This window comes from Ursus arctos, unplaced genomic scaffold (assembly GCF_023065955.2).
Source record: "Ursus arctos isolate Adak ecotype North America unplaced genomic scaffold, UrsArc2.0 scaffold_25, whole genome shotgun sequence".
NCBI lineage: Eukaryota > Metazoa > Chordata > Mammalia > Carnivora > Ursidae > Ursus > Ursus arctos.
In genome coordinates, this window is record NW_026622930.1 from 34,613,678 (window position 1) to 34,629,799 (window position 16,122).

Consider the following 16,122-nt stretch of genomic DNA (forward strand, 5'->3'; position numbering starts at 1 on the left):
TGCAGGGGATGGTGGTAGAGATGGGGAAGTTTCTTCTTTTGTTGTTATTTGTTTGTTTGTTTGTTTGTTTTATTAAGTGGGCTCCACACCCAATGCAGGGCTCAAATTCATGACCCTGAGATCAAGACCTGAGCTGAGATCAAGAGTTGGATGCTCAACTGACTGAACCATCCAGGCACCCCATTAGGGAAGTTTGTTGAAGGAAGTGATGGCTAAGATAAGTTCTGAAGGACAAGGAATTATTTCAAGGGGCACTTGGGTGGCACAGTTGGTTAAGTGTCTGACTCTCAGTTTCAGTTCAAGTCATATTCTCAGGGTCCTGGGGTCGAGCCCCAATGTCAGGCTCCACACTCAGTGCAGAGTCTACTTGAAATTCTCTCTTTCTCTCTCTCTCCCCCTGCCCTTCCTGCTCATGCTCTCTCTCTCTCAAATAAATAAAATCTAAAAAAGAAAAGAAACTCCAAAAAAGAGGGAGGGTTTTCTGTGCTTAGCATGTGCAAAGAGCATGACCAGAGAGAGCCACGTTCTGATTAAAGTTCATTATGGTGGGGATGTGAGACTGGGAAAGTTGGGAGGAAGATTTGGATGGATGATGTTCAGTTAAGTGATAAATCATGAAGGGCTTTGACTACAATTTATTATGGGTTTTAAACTTTCTTCTGAGACAGAGAAGAGCTATTAAAGTATGGAAGTGACATCATCATATTTGTATTCTAAGATGGTCTTTCTGACTACAATATAGAGGATGGGTTGCAATGGTAGGCAAAATGGCAAATATAGATCCAAAGAAATCAGCAGGAAACCATTAGACTTGAGATCATGGTGGCCAGAAGTGAGGAGAAGTAGAAACAGAGAATAGAAACTTGAGAGACATTGAGGAGACTGTCTTGGTGAGAAACTGGGAAAGAAAGAGAGGCATAGAACATGACCCCAGCTTTTGGTTTGGATCATTGGGATATTGGTGGACAAGAAACATGACAGGAGAAACTGGGACAGGGATGGTCATAGAGTCAGTTAAGGATCATGTTGAGTGTGAGAAGACTGTGGGTCTTCCAGGTGGATGTTCAGAAGGCAGTTGGATGTGATGGATGGGAGTTGAGGAGATAGATTAGAAGCCACTAACTTGAGATAGTAATTCAGTTCATGAGTGTGAAGGGGATAGCCTAGAAGAGTGTGTAGAGAGAGGAAGAAGGGGAAGGGGGCCCAAGGTAGAACTCTGGGGAACATCACCATTCAAGAGACAGGTAGAAGAATTGCCCACAGAGCAGGCCATGGGGGAAGGACCAGAAAGTTAAAAGAGAACAAGGAGCATGTCCTGGAAGACAAAGGATGCGATTTCAGGAAATTTTTGAATGGCCGACAGAACTTAATGCTGCTGAGAAGTCAAGATAAGACCTGAAAAGCATCTATGATTTTAATCAACAAGGAAGGGAGGTTTCAGTGACCTTTGGAGAGAATAGTTTCATGAAGTGATTGGGGAAACCAGATTTCAACAAATTGAAGAGTGAGTTTGGTATGGGATGAGGAAGCTCTCTTGAATGTAAATATACTGTATCTATTTTTACCCTAGGAGCAGAGGTCATCATACATCTCAGTTTATCATCTCATTTTCGAGGCAAGGCCCCTTTTCTGGTTGGTTGGTGGCTGATTGATTTGATTTTCTTTTATTTTTTTACAAGTCTTTTTTTTTTTAATTTAAGTATAGTTGACCCACAATGTTGTATTAGCTTTGGATGCACAACTCAGTGATTTGACAAGTTTATACGTTATGCTATCTATGTTCACCATAAGTATAGCCACCATCTGTCTCATTTCATCGCTGTCACAATATCACTGACTGCATTCCCCATGCTCTGCTCTTCATTCCGTGACCTACTCATTCCATAATTGGAGGCCTACCCCCCCACTTCAACCATCCTGCCCAAGCCCCCATCTCTCTCCCCTCTGGCTACCATCAGTTTGTTCTCTGTCTTTATAGTTCTGAGTCTGGTTTTTGTTTGTTTATTTTTTTAGATTCCATTTATGAATTGAACCATATGGTATTTGTCTTTCTCGGTCTGACTTATTTCACTTAGCATAATACCCTCTAGGTCCACCCATGTTGTTGCAAATGGCACAATCTCATCCTTTTTATGGCTGTGTAATATTCCTCTGTGTGTGTGTGTGTGTGTGACATTTCCTTATCCATTTGCCCATTGATAGACATTTAGGTTGCTTCCGTGTCTTGGCTATAGTAAATAATGTTGCAGTAAACATAGGGATGCGTATATCTTTTCGAGTTATTGTTTTTGTTTTCCCTGGGTAAATACCCAATAGTGGAATTGCTGGATCATATGATATTTCTAGTTTTAATTTTTTGAAGAAACTCCATACTGTTTTCTACAGTGGCTGTACCAATTTACATTCCTACCAACAGTGCACAAGATTCCTTTTTCTCCACATCCTCCCTAACACTTGTTTCTTGTCTTCTTGATTTCAGCATTCTAACAGGTGTGAGGTGGTATCTCATGGTGGCTTTGATTTGCACTTCCCTAATGATGAGTGACGTTGAAGCATCTTTTCATGTGGCTGTTGGCCATCTGTATGTCTTCTTTGGAAAAATGTCTACTTGGGTCCTCTGGCCATTTTTAACCAGATTGTTTGGTTTTTGGGTGCTGGTTTTCTTTTTTCTTTTTTTTTTTTTTCATTTTCCTTCTCCATTCCCCTCATTACAACCTAGAGGTGGCCATTTTCAGAGTTTAAGAGTTATTAAGTTGTTAAGTTGTTTAAGAGTTTTTTTCTCATTTATAGTGTGCTCTTATATTGTTTTATATGTATGTATTTTAAAATTATGTCAGTGGTGTGTATTAGATCTCCTTCTGTTTCTTATTTATTTTATCCAGCACTGTGTTTTTAAGGTCTTCCAGTGCTACCACATGTCCTCCATGTGTACATTCACCACATTTTACTGTTCATCCCCCAGTGACTGACACACAGGTTATCTCCACCTGCCCACCCCCACCCATAATCAGTATTGCAGTGAGCATCCTTGCATATGTACCCTTTCAGACCTGCATGAGAATTTCTTTGGTCTCTAGGCCCAGGAACAGAGTTACAGATGTGTAACCTGCCTGAGAACTGGCAGACCACCCTCTGGAATGGCTAGGCCAGACCACTCTCCTACCAGCAGTGCCCAAGGCTCCTGCTCTGCACATTACCACCTATCCAGTTGAATGGCCATTCACATTATCCAATTTGATAATGTTTGCCTATAGGATCTCACATTATCCAGTTCGATAATGTTTGCCTATAGGAGCTCCTTCTTGCTTTAATCTGCATTTCTTGGGTAACTAGTAACCTTGAGTATCTCTTCATAGGCTTTTATTCTTTTGTATTTTCTCTTTGTAAGTCACCTGTTTGTATCCTTGGCACATTTGTCAAGAAGTTTGGCTCTGAGAGAGGAGAGAAAATATGGTGAGGAGTTTTATTTAAGATGGGAAAGATTTGAGCATGTTAAAATGAAAATGGAAGGGAGAAAAAGCTAAAGATTCATCTTCCTCCCAAGGTTGGCAGAATCAACAAAAGGCAAGACAGTGAGGATCTGGCCTCACCTGAAAATAGCCATGAGACTCAGGAGGATGTGGGGCTGACCAGAGGGAGTCTGTGCACGTATCACCGTCAGCTTTCCCTGAGCCCATCTCTATTGTCTTCTCCACTTGGATGTAGAGGTGGTGGAGAATCCATGGGGTGGAATAGGAGGGGAGAGGTGACCTCACTCAGAATCTAGGAAAATGTTGTATGTTGTGATTCTAAATGTTTGGTAATTGTTTCAAATTTCCAGGTGGGAAGAAAGATGCCTACATTTCAGCATATGGAACGTGGCACAAATACAGTTGTAGAGGCACCTGACACAGTGGTGGGGTTTGGGGGACATGCATACCCTCTTGTTTGGAGCAGAGTTAGCGTAAAAGAAAGTATGAGCTCAGCATTGGACAGTGTAGGGCTTTGGTAGACTGTGTGTGATAGACTTGTTATAGAATAGAGGCATGTTGTCATGAGAAGGGCCATGCAGGACGGATTGAAGGGGCCAAGCCTGGACAGAGATGGACCATTACACAAGTCCAGGTGGGAAGTCATAAGGGCCTGAAGTGAAGTGGAAGCTTTAGAACATAAAGGAATGATGAAAGGAAGACACTTTAAAGGGCATAATGACTGGCTTTGATGATGAATAAATATTGAATAAGTGCCCAATACACCTAAGTGGGATAACTGAATGAGTAGATCAAGTAATATGGAGTGACAGAAGGGTTTAAAGAGGCTCCAGAGTTTGAGCTTAGTTCCCTAGGAGGAAGAGAATATTGAGTGCCTATATGTCCCAAGCACAATGCTAGACACTGGAATATAATAATCAATAAGACTGACGTGACTGCTGCCTGCGAGGAACACCTATAGTCTAGGCAGGGAGAAGCAAAAACAAAAACTGACAGATCTATGAGTAATTACTATTATGATGAGTGCTAGGAAGGGGACAGGCAGGGTGCCCAGACTGAAGCTGACAAAGGATTTACCTGAGATAGGGTACTTGGGAGGACTTCTACAAGTGGATGATATCTAAGAGGAGACCTGGGGGCGCCTGGATGGATCAGTCAGTTAAGCATCTGCCTTCAGCTCAGGTCATGATCCCAGGGTCCTGGGATCAAATCCCACGTTGAGCTCTCTGCTCAGTGGGGAGTCTGCTTCTCCCTCTCCCTCTGACTGCCACACTGCCTGTTTGTGCACGCATACTCTCTCTCTCTGTCAAATAAACAAAATTTAAAAAAAAAATAAGAGGATACCTAAAGGCCCAAATATACAGAGACACTCCAGAAAGTGTCCCAGGCCAAGGGCACAGCATGCACAAGAGCCTGAACTGGGGAAGAAATGGCAAGTTGGAAGAACTGAAAGGCTTGTAGGTTGCAGGTAGTGAGTATGGGGAGATGTCCTTGGAGAGGGAGGCAGAAGCCAAACCATGCTGGGCATTAGGGCCATGATAAGGGGTTGACTTTTATTCTAAGTTCCAGTTGTACCTAGGACGTATAACTTTTTATAATAAACTTGATAAAATTTAAGTTTAGTGGTAAGTGAACATTTTTATTGTACAGATTTTCAAACATATACTGAAAGTAGAATAGTATCATGAGCCCCACATGTGTAGATCATCCCACGTCAATAGTTATTAGGGGTTTTCTACTTCATTTGCTTCCCACTTTGTTTAGCATATTTAAGCAAATCCCAGACAACCTGTCCTGTCCCCCCCACCCAACTACATTCTTCAGCATCTCTGAAAAAGGTTTATTTTCTTAGAAAACCACAACGCTATCACCACACCTAACATAATTGACTATAATTTCTGGTTATCATCCAATATTGAGTCTATAGTTCAGATATCCCTGGTTGTCTCAAAAATGTGTTTTGATAGTCGTTTGATTCAAGATCCAAACAAGGTACACATTACATTAGTTATTATATCTCCTAGGTCTCTCTTGATCTACAGCAGCCCCTACTCTTTGCCTCCTTTTGTATTCATTTGTTTTAATGCCATTGACTTGCTGAAGAAATGGAGTTAGTTGTCTGCAGAATGTCCCAACTTGTGGGTCTGTCTCTTGCTTCCTCCTATTGTCATTTAACTTGTCTTTTGGTCACTTATAATTCCTATAAGGGGAACTTAACTCTAAAGATTGATCAGATTGGGGTTCAACCTTTTTGGCAAGAATGGCATTGGTTGTGATATCCTTCATACTGCCTCACATCAGGAGACACCCAGTATCTATTGTTAGGGATACTAAGATTCGTCAGTGAATTCAAGTGTTGGGAACTTAATTCCGTTGTGTAGTTCTCCATTAACCTATCTAATTATTTTATTTTTTGATGATATTTTTCTGAAGCAATTATTTCATTAGAAATACCTCAACAATTATTTCAAATCAATTATTTCAACTTATTCTTAACCACCTCCAACATCGAGACCTTACTACCTCCTTGACAGTTTTCATCAGAGAAGAGAGAGGTCACTGTTGGTATTGTAGAAAAGTCTTCATGGAAGAAGATAAATTGGGCATTCAACTTTTAATTCAACTACCATAGAATATTACTTATTCAGGGGGTGGGGGAGGTGGGAATGGCTATTCTGAAAGGAAGTGAATTGAGAAAGATAAAAGGTAGGACTGGGTCGTAATAGTTTTCCGTAAATGTAGATATTGAGTCCAAGAATCCCAATAGAGGATAGTCTTTGAAAACAATGTATATTAAGAATATCATCTCTCCTGTCTCCTTTAAACATTCCCAGTGGACCTTTGCCTCTGTGTAGGACGTGAGGTGCTGATAGATGCTATTAAGATAGAGGGCTGAGGTGGCAACCCCTCCCTATATCAATGCTGAGCTGCACCTGTTCCCCAACAAAATCCATATAAGAACTGTTGGGGTCGTGACCCCACCATGCCCCTACTCCCATCCCAGCAGCTGCAGCTTAACTGGAGCCAGTTTTTAGTAGGAGATTTTTCCATGATGAGAGTGGACAAGTTGTGACATGTGGACCTGAAGTCCCTGCCTGGTGACAGAAATCAGACCAGAAGGGTCTGGGTAAGCAGTGGGCTAGAATGGCCAGGGTATTGCAAATGCGTGGGGATCCTTGATGGTGGCAACCATGGATAGGAATCTGGACACTTGAAGAACACCTAACTATACTCTGCCACTCATGGACTGGCAGCCAGGGCTGTTCGGGATGGAAACTGCAGAATGTGGAAAAGCAAAGTGTGCTGTGGGGAGGGGAAGCAGCTTGGTCCAGGTGCTGCTGCTGATGTCCATCTGCTGGAAAGATCACCCACAGGTGGCATGCTTACCTCACTGGGCCTCATGGTCACCTATGGTCCTGAAACTCCCCTGTTCTGTCCTGGGAGCCATGTGCTCAGGCTTAGCCATATTGAGATGGAGCTGTAACTTCTAGGTGGTGATATCTGGTAGACAGATGGAGGTGCCAGACTAGAGGGGGTGGGCAGGAGGTTAGGGTTTGAGATAGAGTTAGTGTACTCTGTACGGGGCGTCTCATTGGTTCTCGTGCTATTTTAGTATGTATTTGTTCTTTAAGGTATCTGTGAATATGCAGTGAGATTACTACCAGAGGGAGTAGGAGGATGTTCTGTTTTAGTAAATGCACTGGAAGAAAAGTTACCAGGGAAACTTCAGGATTTAATCTCCTGACCTGGGTTGCCATAGTACCAAAACATGTTAAAAGCATGTTTGGGGGTAGCATAAAGGGGCAGGACAAAATAGAAAACAGAGGAAGAGTCCTACCTTACAGCTAGAGAGAAAATTAAAGGTAGGATGGGTCTAAATTCTCTGTTGAAGGAAGACTGCATCGAAGCCTTTGCAGCAGCCTGTGACCTGTGACCCTGCGAAGGAAGAGCAGCAGCATCCTGTATCCGCCCCCCCCCCTTCCCAATCCTGAAGTAGAGCTCTGGGCTCTGTTGCTTCTCATCCATGCCACCCAGGGAAGAGGAGGCGGGGTGGGGAAGAAAAGAGCAGTGCATCCCTCTTCTGCTCTGTGCAGTGCTGCAGGAGGGCTGAAGCGAGTTCTCGCTGGACTCTAGCAGCACCCTGCAGGCTGGAGAGGAGCTGCTGCTGCTGCCATCTCTGCCACCGCTTCCTGGGTTCCCGGCTGCCCCGGGGATTAACTGGGCATAGCACATGAGGTTGAGATTCTGAGGCCTAACACCTGATCTCAGAAGCGGATGAGGTCCTGGGCACACTGTGAAGGGTGGAGCTATGGGTTTCAGCAGTAAAATTGTGAAATCCATTTACCAAGCAGGCAGCCCTATGACTGAGTGCCTTGTGTGATCAGATGAGCTTTTCTGTCCTGAGCTGCGGGCCAGTCTTCTAGGAACCCATCCTGATCAAAATATAACCTGGCATTAAGGGGTGGCAGAAGCTCAGCAGGTGAGGGTAAGCCTCTGGCCTGTGCATTTGGAGACAGGCCTGACCCATTGCGACAGGCAGGTAGTTGGACAGGGAAGGTGGGCTTTCCTGGGCACAGAGACACACAGGCCAGAAAGGACCCACCTATGCTTTGACAAGAGTCTCATGGCCTGGGAGAAGGACTTCTCAGGAGCCTGAGGGTGAATTAGGGAGTGAAAGGACAAGAAACTACTTCTTTTGCCCTTTCTCCTGGGTTTGCTGGCAAGGGAGTGAGGTGCAGGTTAAGGTCGAATGTTGGCCACATACTTGCTGTTTTCCATACTTATGGAAGACCACTCTAGATACATAGATGACTTGTATCCTTAAAAATGTGACTGGATTACCTGAGCTCCAGGTTCCCCTCAGATATCAACTTAAGTATCATTTCCATGACTCCCCATCTGATTAGGTGTCCCCACCATGAGCCCCCACCATACACTGCTCTTTTCAGCCATGTTGGTTTCTTTATTGCCGGGCCTTCAAAGGGCTATTATGACAGTAATGTAAATTGACATGGCTGACACTGGGAAAGCTGAGTCAAGTTTGGTTGTAGGCATTGTTTGGGGGTTTGTTTTTGCTTTTGTTTTGTTTTCCTGAAATAACCATCTGTAGCTTTCCTGTTTTCAGATTTTCTTTTCTTCTGTCTCTCACACCTGATTCTCCAAGATTCCCCCCTTGCTGACCCACTGAGCACACCACCACCCTCCTCCCTTGGCTCCGACGGAAAACTGTCTGGGCAGGCCGCTGGGGTGGGCACAGCTATGAGGCAGGAGAAAGAGGGCTTCCCTTTAGTTTCTGAATCTTCTTTCTTTGGAGGTTGTCTTCAGGGACCTGACGTTCCAAAAACAAAAACCCTAGACTTGTGTATTTAGACACACACATGTGCTTTATCACGTCCCCAGCCAAGCCACTGCCCCGCCGCTGCCTTCTCTGAGCCACGGCTGCAGGAAGCATGGCGTTTTTAAGCAGGATGAATTGCTGTCTAGTGGCTGCTCTTCTGTACCCAGGGCCATCAATCTTGTCTTGAATGCTGGGCCTGCTGGTGTGCGTGCTCAGGCTCATCTTTCTGGGGCAGACTTATTTACGGAGCCATGGCAAAGGTAATCTCACCCCCCCCCCCCCGCCCCAGCCTGTGGACTGGGCCTCTCTCTGCCGCTCTTAAAAATAGCCCAGGACAAGAAGGAGAGCCAGGGTCCAGTTACCTCCTGCAAGCAGGATCTGATCTAACCTCACCTCCTGCGTCCGGCAGCTCGGCCCTCCTTAGGGGCTACTGGACAGGCTTGCGGCGCAGTAGGAGGTGGTCAGGCTATCAGTCTCTCTCCTGCCCGGAACTGGGAGCCAGTAGTACCTCCCCTTCAGGGGAGCTGTGGGGAGCATGGGGTGGAGGGAGTCCTTCCGAGCTCTTTGCCCAACCAGTTGAGTGAGAAATCTCAGCCCTGGAAGTAGTGTGTCCATTTGTGGAATTCAACAGGCTATCTAAGGGATGAGGGTGTTCCTAGGCACAGGCCTGGCAGTATGGGGCATTGTGGGGTGATGACTGGCTTCCCCACCTTACACCTCCCCTTCACTGAGAAGCAAACACCTTTACCAGGTTCTGGAAGCTGAGGAATGCCCTCTGTCCCCATGCACCTGTTCTGCTTAAATCTAATCTGCTTCCTTGAAATCTGCGTAGTAGAGGGGGATAAAGGGGCTACGGTTTGGCCTTTACATTAGCCGTAGTAATAATTCCCTAGACGACCTTGGAGAGGCCTCATCCAGTGTGAGCCCTTGGTTTTCTTCCTTGGCAATTAAGATGGATAATTCTGGCTCTGGCTCCTGTCTTACCTCAAAGGGATGTGGTGGGATTGATTAATCAGCCTGGGGAAAAAGAGAGTGTGAAGTGATTCTGTGTCTGAAAAATAAGGGCGATAGCACTGCGTTTACACTTAGACTGGTGAGCTTGCATTATTTCTTCAAGCATGCCTGTTTGGGTGTGTGAGTGTGTGTGTTAGATGTGTGTGTCCATGTGTGGGATGTAGTGCATGTGTGTGTGGTGGGGTGTGTGTGTATGAATGTGGGAGTGTGATGTATGTGTGCACACATTCATGGAGGGAGTGGTTTACCTCACAGCTCACTGGTTGTCCACACTTGTCATTTTTCTGCCTCGTGGCCTCCCCACCTCCACCCCCTTTTGTTCTCTTGGATCCAAAGGCTCTGGGCTCCCTGTTGGGTCTTACAGCCTTGATCTTTGAATCCCTTTAGCTCCTGGGGAGATGCGTGAAAGGCAGGTATTGGTGAGGAAATTAAGGCAGAAGGAAAACTAGTCATGTTCCAAAGGCCCAAGACATTCAGGACCTAGCCCTGCCCCTCTGGCTCCTGTCCCCTTTCTCTCCCTGACCTTGCCCTCACCCTCTAGTTACATTGTCAGGTTCCCAAATTTTGCCATGTTCTTTCTCACCTTCAGAACTCTGTGCCTGCTCTTTATCCCCTTTGTTTAGACTTGTCCCTTTCCATTTATCCCCTCACAGATGCCTCTAAGCTTCCTTTAGGAACCAGCTTACACTTCCCTGCCCCTGACATCCAGCCCCGGCCATGAGTCCCCCACCATTTCTTGCTCTTTCCCAGAGGTGGCACGCATCATACCTTACTGGAGTTGCTCATTTAATTGGGTGTCTTGCTGCCAGAGTATAAACTCCATGAGGACAGGGCCCTTCCTATCTTGCTCCTAACTGCCTAGCACAGTGCCTGCCCTTTGGTTGGGCTTTGGTACATATTTGAATTAATCACAAATGAATGAGCAAACATGATAACCGACAGGCGAGTGAGATCACAGATACCCCTGATGCCCATGTGCATTGCATAGATGAACACACATGGCTCCACCGTCCGGGAGATCCCCTCACCACCATCCCCCCAGGCTCATCTGGGCTCCTTGGTCTGATTTGGGATTCAACAGAAGACCTTGTCCACATACCTGGTTGCATTTCAGAGAAGGCAAAACCAAGAGCTCAGTTTTCTAAATATTTGCTGCTGGGAAAGCACTGGGAGGAATCATGGGCAGCGTCTGAAAGGAGTCCATTTTCCCCAGCACAGCTGCTGGGGCTGGTGGCATCCGTGGCATCTCTGATTCGTCTCTCTCCCCACGTTTGAGCGGGACTCAGCCAACTTCCAGCTTCTCACCTATCCTTCCTATCCCCACCCCCCCTCCAGGTTTGGTCCTGGCCCCAGTCCAAAGGATGGAGCTGCTCTTCTGCCCACCCCCCCAGGCCCCACGCCATCCCCCACCCTGCCCAGCCCCCTGGCTCCCAGAGGAGCCGCCCCTCTCCCAGCTCCAGAGCTCCCAAAGCTGTGGTGGCTGCAGGTTTGGAGGAAGCCGGCTTGCTGTGACTGACGACTCCACCTGCTGGCCGTCCTGACCCTTTGTGCATGCAGCTCTCCATCCTTGCCACCACTGTCGCCGTTCCTGTGGCTGCTGCCGCTGCTGCCGCTGCAATATTTTATAACACAGAGAGCCCGGGTGGGAAGCATGGCCCGGCAGCTGGCATGCTGTGCCGCTCCTGCAAGGACCTACCCCTGTTGGATGCTCCGAATAAGTTTCCCCTGAGAAAAAGTCCAAGGGAGGGGAGTTAATCCTCTGACTGTGTTGCTGTCCCCCCTAGGGACCCTTCCATGAAGACTGAGGCAGGCGAAACTGCTGAGAGCCTGCTGACATGACATCGGCCACGGAGTTTGAAAACGTGGGCAACCAGCCACCGTACAGCCGGATCAATGCCCGCTGGGCTGCCCCGGACGATGAGCTGGATAATGACAACAGCTCAGCCAGGCTCTTTGAGAGGTCCCGGATCAAGGCCTTGGCAGGTACCATTTGGGGCCGTGGGGGTTAGAGGAGTTTGTCTCACAGTCCCAAGGTTCAGTCCCCTCCCTGCCTGTGGTCAGTCCTCTGTGTGCACTGGTTTGAGCCCTGGCAAGGACATGATGGAGACACGATTGTGTGGCTCAGAGAGACCTGGCTGGCTTGGGAGGGAGCAGAGGCAGCCTCTGCTCCCACGCATCCCTCACTTCATCCCAGGTGGGAGGTGGTGCCAGGTAGGCCCTGCCCTCTGCCTCTGTCCTGAATGACCTGTGGCCAAAGTCAGAACGATGAGAAAGTCTGGGTGACAGAGTGTCCGAGGGGCTAGACGGCCAGGTAGAGGTGCATGGGGCTTCATGATGTACCTCAATCTCCTGCCCAGTCCTGGGTGGAGAAATTATCATCATCCTTGCTTTGGTCCCAAAAGAAAAGAGTGATTTGATAGGAAATTGAGAACAGATAACATCCTCCCCACAGTGGCTCAGGAAGCCGGATTTTCTAGACTAAACCTCTTATCCTTAAACTGGAATTAGATTTTTATTTAGCAAGTTCATAATAGATTTCTCTCTCTCTCTCTCTCTCTCTCTCTCTCTTTCTGTGTGTGTGTGTGAGAGAGAGAGAGAGAGAGAGAGAACTTAAATCTCTAGGAGAAATGGTTTTTCTTCCACCCTGCTGGCTGAGATCTGATTCTTGGGATTTTTTTCCCCCACCAACCCCTGTGACCATTGCCTCCCTGGAGCCTGGCCCAGGGTAGCTATACTCTGGTGCTAAGTCCTTGGCCAAAAGAAAGTTTGAGTTCTGTGGGGTAGTGTGTGGGTAGAAGTGGTGGGTTAGATTCCATCACCTGCTCCACCAGCCATTAACCCAAATCTGATTTGTTTCGCCATCATCAATTGTCCCCATCTTACTTAGTAAGAAGGACCCAGCCTCTTCCATAAGCACTTTCTAGAGCTATTCTCCCAGTGCCCCATCACTCTGGCCCTATCCAAATTACCTGTAGTACTCTTCTACCTTCTCTCCGTCGTCTGTGCTCCCAGATGCCTTGGTCTCCAGTTAACCTTGAGTCATGAGCAGGGCCCTAGGCCTCTCTGAGACCATAATGGCCTTTCACATTAGGAGTGTCTGGGCTTCCCATTCTATGAAAGAAATGGGGCGTCTCATTCCCTTTTCATGATGGAGAATCCATTTAGGTCTCAGCCTTCAGCTTTTGTGTCCTTGTTCTTTGTAGGAAACTCCCTTTCTTGTTCCTTTATCCCCTCCTCCCCATTCCCTACCCTTAAAAAGTCCTTCCTTGATTTCCCTTGAGGACAGATAACAACACCAATCCCTTGCTTTGCTTATGTAATCTTAACCTCTTTAAATAAGCAAACTTGGAACCCTTGTCTTTGCCAGTCTGGTTTTACCCTCTTTATATCTCTGAGCCTACTGAGCCTGACTGTGGTGACCCTGCTGATAGAGGGGGAGGGAGAGGGGTACCGTATTCCATAAGTCTTGTCAAAGAGCAGTATAAGGAGTGGGGACTGTCTTTTGTGCAGGGATCCTTTAATATGTTTGACAGATACCCTATTTTTTAAGAAACCAAGGTAAATTCCATTTTAACAGTGATTTATTGTACTCCTACTATGTGTAAAGCTAAAACCCTTGACCAGACATGAAAATGGAGAAGAAACCATGGAGATGAATTCAAAATAGTATCTGTCTCTAAGGAGTTTATGATCTATTAGGGAAAATGAACAATGTTCATAATTAATTAGCACAAGTAGTATTAGAGAAGAACCATAGGAAAGCCACATAATTAAATGGCAACGAGAGAGCAAAGGAGGGAGCACGGGGAGATCAGGGACTCGTGTGTGGAGAAGGGCCTCAGAAGCAAAGGGTGACACACAGGTGGGACACAGCTCTGTCTGGCTGGACTGTGTGAATGGTAGCCACCATGTCTGATGAGCAGGTTGGGAAACTGGTGGAAGTAAGTTGATCAGGTTGATGGGGAAAGAGCCTCCACCTGCCTTGCCTGTGTCTCACCAAGAGGTTGCAGCTCATCTACTGAGAATCTCTATGCCGCCCCCCACCCTGGGGCAGGGGACCACGGAGTGTAGAACTGCATGCCTGGACCTTAATGATGTAGAACATCTGGCCGACAGGTAACCATGGAAGTTTGGGGTCCATTCAAGATTTTGAAAAACAAACCAAAGCAGCCTACTGACTTTCCTTAGAGTCCACTCTGAGTGACCTGTGGGAGAAGCCAAAGCTTTGGGAAGGTCCAAAGTAGAGAGGTCAGATGGACCTGTTCTCTGGTGGGTAGGCAGAGCAGAGAAAGGGGCTGCCAGGCTTCACCAGTTTTAACTTCTTGACTTTTTTCTCTTCAGTATTATCTTTGGAGCTGCCTTGGCAGCCTAGGCAGGGGCCAGTATTTCCACAGAGGCTGAGGAAGTGGAAGTGCCTCTGGTTCCTCTCATTTCAGCCACTCCCCCACACCTAAGAGCATTACAGCAAGGAAGGCATTCTTGCAAGATATCGGTCATCTGCTATGTAGGTGTATGTGGCAAGGTCGGAGAGATTGGTCTGGCCTTTTCTTTCCAAAATTGAAGATCCTGAGGTGAGGAGAAAAATGTCAAAAGACCCAGGTTCCACCTCCAATGCTACTGTCATGAAGCATGGTTGAATCAATTTCCTGTTTTATAAAATGCACATGGTGGTACTTTCCCAAGGGTATTGTGAAGGTCAAATAAGATAAAGCTTATGAAAGTTTTTTATTAGTAATAAAATACTAGGTGAATGTTAGTATTTACAGGAAATCTTAATAGTATCTTTCTGTCCTTTCCCTTAACTTCAGACCTTCAGGATCATTAGCTCAGTCATTGTCCCGGTTATCTCAGCCTGTTCCTAGGCCAATTTCTTCCTTCTTAACCCCACCCTCCTTTGTCTTAGAAGGCCTGGGTTGGAAAAAGGAGCCAGGGACCAGGAAAATTCATCTAATGCTTGTGGTTGAAGGTCTTGGCTCAGTCCCCAGAGACCCAGTGCCCACAGGGATGAGGCCCCATGTTTTGTAGATCTTTCTCTTCAAGGCTGCCCAGCCAGGATCCTGGCCACGTCTCTGCCATCAGCTGGGTGACCCAGAAGGCCCAAGAAACCAAAGGATGATGAGGCTTGTTAGATGCTCTTCCTCGTGTGGCAGCTTCTCTGGGTCCTTCTCCACTTAGTGACCTGTGGTTAGAAGACTTGTGTTGGTTAACTGGACTCCCATTTTCTTCTGCCTCTTAAGTCAACTTCCTCTCAGTTCCAAAAGAAATACTCCCTATTCTGCCTTTCAGACCATTCCCAGCTCTTCCTCCCTGAACTGAAATAAACAAGCCATCTGGTTATTCTGTGTGGAAACTGCCACATCGATATACAAATACCTGACCTCTTTCCAAATGAATCACTGGATTTAGCATTGTGGATCAGCCTGATGGAAATGAAGGGGGAGGTGGGCAAGAAAATGCCGCAGATGCAGGGGGATGGATTTGACCTCAGCAGTGCCCAGGGGAGCGGTGGGGGTCCAGTAGTCCCTGGGCAGAAGTTCGAACTCAGCATTAGCATCTTAGAGCTGGCAGCACCTCATGAGGCTAAGTGCTGCGTAGCCCTGAGGCTTCTTCCTGAACAGGGGTTGTTCTCTGCTTTGATGAGTGCCTCTAGCACCTTCCTACTTTTTGAAAGATTAGGGGAAGGGGAGCTATTGAAAAGTTCAAGTTCTATCCCCCCCCAAGAGGTTCCAGTCTTCATGTCTCAGTAGAAAGGCTTCCAGTGTCTCCTAGAGCCACCCTCATTTTCACTAACACCCCATTGCCTGTCCTTCCCCCTTTTCGGACTGGGAGCCATTCGGTAAACATTCATGGCTGTCTGGATGAGGGATGAGGCGCTGCAGGCTGCGGGGAATTTATCAGCCAGAAAAGCCCGTCCTCTGTGCTCTCTCCTCCTCGCAGAGGAGGCCTCTGCTTGCCTGCCTGCCTGCCTGCCCCCACGCACTGATTCAGGTGAGGACCCTGCCTCAGGGCAGATGTGGCCCAGTGGGAGAGGAGAAATGCAACAGAAAGATGCCCCCCAAAAGAGAAACCTTGTGCATTAGCCTCCCCCTGCCTTGCCTACACACTCAGATTGGCATCTAGGCATCCCAGGTGCCACCCACTGCAGGATTTCCAGCTCCTCAGCACAGAGGCATCTAGAAGGTTGCAGTGCGGAGAGCAGTCCAGGGCCTCTTGTGAAGATCTGTGAGAAGGAGAGGGCCCAACACGTCTTTCGTCCTCCTCTGTGGCTCATTGAACGCAGAGCCATCCTTTTCAAACAAA

The 16,122-nt window shown here is 47.0% G+C and overlaps 1 protein-coding gene across 2 annotated transcripts in view; it reads left to right on the forward strand.

Moving 5' to 3' along the window:
• The window catches only part of SPTB (spectrin beta, erythrocytic), a 119,945-nt gene that overhangs the window by 42,794 nt on the left and 61,029 nt on the right, over positions 1–16,122 (forward strand). For both annotated transcript variants that reach the window (XM_048220059.2, XM_026486830.4), the window contains one exon: positions 11,607–11,805. In XM_048220059.2, coding sequence (XP_048076016.1) covers positions 11,658–11,805 — 148 coding nt within the window. In that variant the 5' untranslated portion in view covers positions 11,607–11,657. The remainder of the gene's footprint in view (positions 1–11,606; positions 11,806–16,122) is intronic.